Below are 7,745 nucleotides of genomic sequence, written 5' to 3'. Positions count from 1 at the left end.
AACTTCTGTTTCACAGATGAGGAAACTAAGGCTTAGAAAAATTACAAAGCTTGTTAGTGTCACACAGGTTAACATCCATTTGGTCAACAAGTGCTTGCTCTTTGCTTAGGATACAGGTTAATCAAGAAAGACCTATACCTGCTTTCATGAAGCCTACTCCTTAGTTATGGAAAGATAAATTAAATAATATAAAAATAGAGATATAATTGCCTATTGTGATACATTTTTTTGAAAGACTATCACAAAGTGTTTTAGTAATTATACATGGAATTGGAACCCAGATCACTTGACTCAGAGTGGTGAGCTCTTGACTTCAACAATACTGCCTTTTTTGGAACTCTCATATATTACCGTAAACTTTAAATTTTGCAAAATTAGAAACAAATTCTAGATCTACATATATTTATTTTTTCTGATTTCAAAGGTGAACCTTTAATTGTAAAGCATAAGCAAAGCAGTAAATAAATTTAAAGGGATGACTCTGCCAAAACTTGCCAAAAATATCTAGTTTCAGGAGGGAAGGTACTGATAAAATTACTGGACTTGATATTTGTCTCCTACATTTTAAATCTCAGTTCTTTAGGTTTATAAGTTGTACGGACTGGCAATAGTCTCTGTACCACTTTTCCTTAGTACAGCAGCCTCCAGTACCTGTTCATGTGATATTTCTGTGGATTCAATGGGTATAAATTAGCCAGTTTAGAAAACAGAACTGAAATTAAATCAATCGCAAGCCAGCTAAGATAGCCACAATAAAATTAAAATACACAACACATCTGATTTCTTAACCAACTCACAGTCAATTACTTTGGCATTTGTTTTGAAAGACATCAGCTACTGCTCAATACCTGGTTGAGGCAGATTGTCTCTTCAGAAAGCCTGGTCCAATTTTTCTGCAACAAGATACAAATAATTAGTAACCTCAGTTTTCTTTGATAGGAAGCACTGTAACATCATTGTCTTAACTTCGGTCCCCTTAGAAATAGATCCTGAGACAAGAATTTAAGAGAAAGTAGCTCATAGGAAGCACCAATAGGAAAGTGGAGAAATGAGAGAGAAGGGGCTGCACACCAGGGACTTCATCGTTTCAACCAATGGGAGACCATGGGACACGCCTCAGAGTTGGCCCACTGGAGCGGTGAGAAGGCCGGAGTATTTATACACCATCTCCTATCCATTATTGTTGGAAGGCTGTCCTGGGGCCTTAGCTCCCTGGTAGTTCTAGCCAAGCCCTTGTGTAGGCTGAGCACACAGATATACCTAGAAAAGGCCCACAGGCAAAAAGTGACAGCTATTTGCAGTCAGAAGCCATCTCTGAATAGGGAAATGACACATACTGAGGGCATACAGATGGGCAGCAACAACACTGGCTGTACATATAACTCAATTAGTGGAGCATTCATGCAAGAGCATCAGTTCTTAGACACAAGTGTCAGGCATGTAGTGAAAACACTGGTTAATTGATTAAGTAGAAATCAGCTAAGAAAAGAATAGTAACTTGCTTTAAAAATGGAAAAACACCATAGGAATAAAGCTATTCTTTTGTTCTCTTATTACTTAAACTATGTACAACTTGTGGCCTAAGTTGAATGATCAAAGGAATTGCTTTTCTGAGTAACAAAGTCACCCTAGGTCTTCACATGCAGCAGGAGTCCTCCAGGTCAGCTTCAGTGGAAATAAGCTAACGGTGGGACACATAAGATGTCAAGGGATTATTCCAGTGGAAAAGGACACAGTAAAAATATACAGATAAAAGGCCAGGCATGGTGGCTCATGCCTGTAATCCCAGCATTTTGGGAGGCCAAGGCGGGGGGATCACTTGAGGTCAGGAGGTCGGGACCAGCCTGGCCAACATGGTAACCCCCTCTCTACAAAAATACAAAAATTAGCTGGGTTTGGTGGCACGTGCCTGTAGTCCCAGCTACTCAGGAGGCTGAGGCAGGAGAATTGCTTGAACCTGGGAGGCGGAGGTTACAGTGAGCTGAGATCAAGCCACTGCATTCCAGTCTGGGCAACACTGTCTCAAAAAAATAAAAGCGAAAAAAGGGTACCAATAGAATACTTAATTTCTTTTTAATTTAATGAAAGAAAAAATACTAAGTGGAAACTAAAGAAATTGCTAAACTTTAAATAACTCTGTATCATATTAGTTTCCAAAACATTCCTCAAAGGTTAAGAAGAGGAATTATAAAATCTAATAAGGGATTGGCAACCTTGGAGTTCATTAACTAAATCATTCAACTTGAGATCATATAAATTATCTTTCCTTTCTGACAGATAAAGTCATTAGCATGATGTCATTTTCCCTGCCTACCTCCTGGTTTTTTTTTATTATATTTTATGCTATCAAGATATAACAATTTACATACTTCTTTTTGGCCATAATTTTCACAATTATGTATTATTCACTTTATATTTAGGTGAAGATACTGCTCTTCACTAGTCCTTTTGTTGCAGCCTCTCCATTCCTAAAGTCTTTATTTTTATTCATTTTTTTGTTGGCTGAAATTCATGGTCAAGCAGATTTTTCACAAAGAAATCTTGAGTACTGGTAATGCTTAATTTTTTTTAAATGTTTCCCTTTATTCTTAATTGATGTCTTGGCTGGGAATAATATCCTTCCCTCATACTTTCCTTTCTTCAGTGCTCCTTTATAGCCATTTCTCCCTTATATTAGAGTATTCAATGTTGCTAAGAAGTAATCTGATGCTAGCATGAAAATTTACCATCGTAAATGACTTGCTCACAGCCCAGAACATAATAACTTTTCTTTTATTCTGGTACTATTGCTGTTGAGCATTTTGTATCTATTTTCCTAGAATATGCTGTGGGGATTTATCTTCTTTCCTCCCTTCCTTCCTTCCCCTATTTTCTTCCTTTTTTTTAAATTTCTGTAAGGTAAAGTTTTCACTCTCTTTCTTTCTTTCTTTCTTTTTTTTTTTTTTTTTTTTGAGATGGAGTTTTGCTCTCGTGGTCCAGGCTAGAGTTCAGTTACCTGATCTCGGCTCACTGCAACCTCTGCCTCGCAGGTTCAAGGGATTCTCCTGCCTCAGCCTCCTGAGTAGCTGGGATTACAGGCATGCACCACCATGCCTGGCTAATTTTGTATTTTTAGTAGAGCTGGGGTTTCTCCATGTTGGTCAGGCTGGCCTTGAACTCCCAGCCTCAGGTGATCCATCTGCCTCGGCCTCCCAAAGTGCTGGAATTACAGGCGTGAGCCACCGCACCTAGCCAAAGTTGCCACTTTCATCTGAGAGGAGTCCCGTCTCCTATCTCACCTATTTCTTCCCAATAGCCATTTCCACTACACTGTAGACAGAAGACAAAGGACAAAGTCACTCACTTTGTTTTTCTCACACCTGGATCAGGATTTTGTGTACTTACTAATATGGTTTCTGAGGAATGGAGGAAAGATTAGTAGTATTCTCATACCCTACTGTGGTCTTCTATTTTGTTCCCTCTGAAGTTTCTTGTTTCTTTCCTTAGCTACCACATTTTAGTTGAATGGCATTGAGTTTTTTCTATTGAATATTTTCACTGACTCTTTACTATTTTTGTTAAATTTCTTATGCAGAAATGTTTTATCTAAAGCAGTTGCATTCTTACATCTTAACACTGATACATCTAGAATTTATATTCTTAAAATCCCTAGAATTTATATTCTTAAATTTTGTGTTCAGATGCTCACAGGGTTTGAGATTACTGATCTCATGTATTTTTGTGCACAATAGTGCTCACTTTCTCCATCTAGGTTATATTTATCCTCCCTGAGCCTCAGTGTGACTTTATCTGCAAAAGGAGAATAAGATCAGTATTAGTGTGTTCTCACGCTGCTGTAAAGAACTGCTGGAGACTGGGTAATTTATAAAGGAAAGAGGTTTGATTGACTCACAGTTCCACATTGCTGGGAGGGCTCAGGAAACTTACAATCATGGCAGAAGGCAAAGGAGAAGTAGTCACCTTTGTCACAGGGCAGCAAGACGGAGTGAGTGCAATCGGGAAATGCCAGATGCTTATAAAACCGTCAGATCTCATGAGACTCACTTTGATGAGAACAGCACAGGGGAAACTGCCCCCATGATCCGATTACCTCCACCTGGTCCCAGCCTTGACATGTGGGGATTGTGGGGATTACAATTCAAGGTGAAATTTTGGGTGGGGACACAGCCAAACTATATCAAGATTTCTCAGGCTACACCTTAGTTTGAGGTTGTGGCAATGAGATAAATGAGGGAATTTGTACTAATATCTTTCGAAAACTTTCACATGCTCAAGAAAGATGTTATTACCATAATTTCCTCTTTCCTGTCTCTACATCTGTTTTGGTATTATAGGGGCTAAACTAGTTTCAGATTTTTCATAGATTTTATTCTTTTACTGTATTTTACTAGACTAAGCTATTACAGTGGATAAATTAAAGATCCCTCTCTTTTGTATTGTTTTATCATAGAAACCTTAAAACAGCCTGGAAGATGGCCAGTTACTCATCTTTGAATGGCATAAATTCAATGATTATTTTTAAATGATAGATTCTTTTCTTTGTAACCTGAAATTCCACCATAAAGGAAACCTAAACGGCTAAAAAATAAATAAGAAAAGAAATGAAGGGAACGAGTTAGTCATTTTGCATCAATTTACAATACTGTTTGCACTGAACAGATGATTACAGCAGAGCAAAGTAACATGAAAGGATTTCTTTCTTTAGATCCACCCTAGGGGCAGGCAACAGAAAAGATGAACAGCTGAACACACAGAGATGGGAAGCCTGTGTATGTAGTAAATCAGAAAGATAAAGGACACTAAGTAAATGTTCCCACTCATTTCTGAAACTAAAAGCTGTGATCTGGTTTATGATGATAATCAAGTGGAAATCCACTTTAATCCTATGTCAAATGAAGTTCTGTAGGCCCCTTGTAAAATCTAGTAACTTTTTCTTCATACTGAAAGATCTGTAAAAGTTTATAGGTCTTTAACTCGTTTGTTTTTATGACTGAGCTTTCTTAGAATTTTGCCAATATGGCACCTACCTATTGAGGACAGGGGTTGCTGAACTTCCTTTTGTCCTCCCAACAACTTAGTCATATCTCTGTTCCTTGCTGTCGATTTTCCATCTCAAAAATTATGGCAGACACTCTACCTTCCAGACCCACTTACCTTGAATTTTTTAGATCAAAAGACCACTTCTTAGCATACATCCTTTTCTCTTCAAGCCTCAGGACCCACCATCCCATGGCTGTCCTCATACAGTCACAGTGAAGGGCCCATTAAGGAAGCACTTCCCCTGGTCATGATATCTAGAGGTTTGAAAATAGCCTTGGAAGTCTCGTGGTTCCAAATAATGGTAAGATCCACGTACAAAATGAGCCAAACGGCAGAGTCTAGAAAACTTTGCTTAAAATATTTCAAAGCTGTATGTGTTTTATTTATAAATAACATTTAGACACAGAGGTCAATAAGATGTTCCAAAAATTCCCAATTTTTTAGTACAGACACATCAGAGAGGAAAAATAGTATGTGTATATGTTTCTGTCACTTGACAGCAAAAACAAAGGCTGGTCATATCCAGATATCTGAGTAGACATAGTACCAGATCACTTACAAACTACAAGCATTAGATTTATTTATTTATTTTATTTGTGGCACTCCTGAATAATTTCCCTGAATACCTTCATTCTCACTATGTATGCTATGCAATTATATCACATCAGTTATATGACTTTTGGTCGACTTAAACTCACTCCTCACTTGGCATGAATTCTGCTAAAAGAAATACTTGTGAGTAAACAATCTTTAAATTTTAAGCCCTTCTGCTTCCTTCTCCTTCCATGTTTCCTGTGAATTTATTCCACCTGTGCACTGTGGGAGACAGCATAACAAAGCTGGTAAGATATTTTTCATTCATTATCTGTTATCCAACTATTTATTCTAGAAACTGTAGCATATTGGAATTTTAGAAGTATATCTTAATATCAGTCACAATTTATACCCGAATACTTTGCTTTAAAAAAAAATCAAATGTAGATATTGATACTCTGAAACCAGAAGGTTTTTAACCAAGGTCAAATTCTTCCTCTGTCCCCAATAGCACCAATTCAATAACTTTTGTGAAGCCCAGGAAATGGGACTGTAGATACTCCAGAAATATGTGCATTATCCTCACAGAAGTGGAGCAGGGATTGATCCTGTTGCTGCACAGATAACTTTATTACACGTGTACACACACATATCTCTGTCACTGCATTCAAAACACTGTCACTTTACTGTCCCCATTGTGTTCTCATGTATTCCTGACCTGTATGATTTTCATAATCTCAAAAAAAAAATTAATGTGTGGATGGGAAAAGTTAGTAAGGTCCTAATGCAAATGCATAGCCTAGTGGCAAAACAGCATTCGTAAGGACCCCAGAATCCCTTCCAAGGATGTTGCACCCCATGATCAGCCCCAAGTGTAAGTCTCTTAACGATAGGCAGCTGTTGAAGAAATCTACAATTCTAGCCATTCTCCATGAGGCTGCTAAGGAAATGAGTCATTGGCAACTCACATGTGTAGACTCGCTTGTCTTATTTTATTTAATCTTGAGATGAGAAAAGAAATCCATAATATTCCCAAAAGATTTCTACACAGAGCATAAACACCAATTATGAAATCATTCAGAGAATTGAGACTAAAGGACTGAGTTCTTGAGAAACTTAAACTCCTCCCTTTCTTAAAATAACATAAATATTAGCAAATGCGTTGGTATGGTCCCGAGGGACTCAGCCTTAGAATTTCCCTTTTCTTAATTTGATCTTAGACCTGAACCCACTTAAAGCCTTCAATTTCACATTTGAAGGTAACTAAAACTCCATTCCCTCACCTTTCTAGCATGTCTTTTTAATATATCATAAAGAACTCAGTACTGTATTCAGTATTTCAGCAAAAAGGCTGCTTGTTAAATTCACAGAAGGAACGCATAAAAGGCAGAAGTAAATAAACGAGACATAGAATTCTTTTTTTCAAATAAAAGAACTTTAAAAATAAATTGGCCTGCAAAACTACTTTTGCAATTACAGTGTCATATTTGGCCCCACTATGTCTCAGAGGCACTGCATAAATATGAACAGAATCGTCTAATGCACTTTTTCAAAACAGTGCTTCTCAGCCAGGGGCTAGTGCGAATTCATTCTACAGCTAGGTGCCGGTGACACTTCGGTTTGCTTTACTGGCAACATTTTGGAGATGCGTCCTATACTAAGAGGAAGGCTAGAAACCAAGCACATGTCAAGAGCCAAATCCACCATGTTACTTCTTTTCGTTCTTCTTGGTTAACTCCCCAATGGCCAGTTGGATGTGGTCCCGGTTGTCACTGATTCTCTCTTCTCTGCGCTGACTCTCCTGGGAGACTTGCTGCACAGCTTGCAGGATTGCATTCTGCACAATCTGTTTGCTGGCATTCTGCAGCTTCACCTCTTCAGGCTCATTTCCAGGTTTCTCACCTAGCCAAAAACATGAAAAGGAGGGGAAAAGGAGAGAAATTAATTTCAGGAATGTGAGAGGGAAAGGTAGGGGAGAAAGATGGGAGGGAAGAGTGAGACTGTAAGAACACACTGGAGTGGACCAGTTAACTATGAGAAGCCCACTAGAGCACATACAATTGGGGGATTGGTCTCAGGACATGCTGTGGATACCAAAGTCCTTGATAGAAAATGACCTAGTGTTTGCATATAATCTACACACATCCTCCCATACACTTAAAGTCATCTGC

At 38.2% G+C, this 7,745-nt stretch overlaps 1 protein-coding gene across 2 annotated transcripts in view; it reads right to left on the bottom strand.

Moving 5' to 3' along the window:
* Positions 1–2,915: 2,915 nt before the first annotated feature.
* The window catches only part of AKAIN1 (A-kinase anchor inhibitor 1), a 63,182-nt gene continuing 58,352 nt past the window's right edge, over positions 2,916–7,745 (bottom strand). For both annotated transcript variants that reach the window (XM_008971173.6, XM_003817899.6), the window contains exon 2: positions 2,916–7,476. In XM_008971173.6, coding sequence (XP_008969421.2) covers positions 7,283–7,476 — 194 coding nt within the window. In that variant the 3' untranslated portion in view covers positions 2,916–7,282. The remainder of the gene's footprint in view (positions 7,477–7,745) is intronic.

Source organism: Pan paniscus, chromosome 17 (assembly GCF_029289425.2).
Source record: "Pan paniscus chromosome 17, NHGRI_mPanPan1-v2.0_pri, whole genome shotgun sequence".
Taxonomy (NCBI): domain Eukaryota; kingdom Metazoa; phylum Chordata; class Mammalia; order Primates; family Hominidae; genus Pan; species Pan paniscus.
The sequence above is the reverse complement of the archived record's forward strand: the minus strand, read 5'-3'. Positions and strand labels throughout refer to the sequence as shown.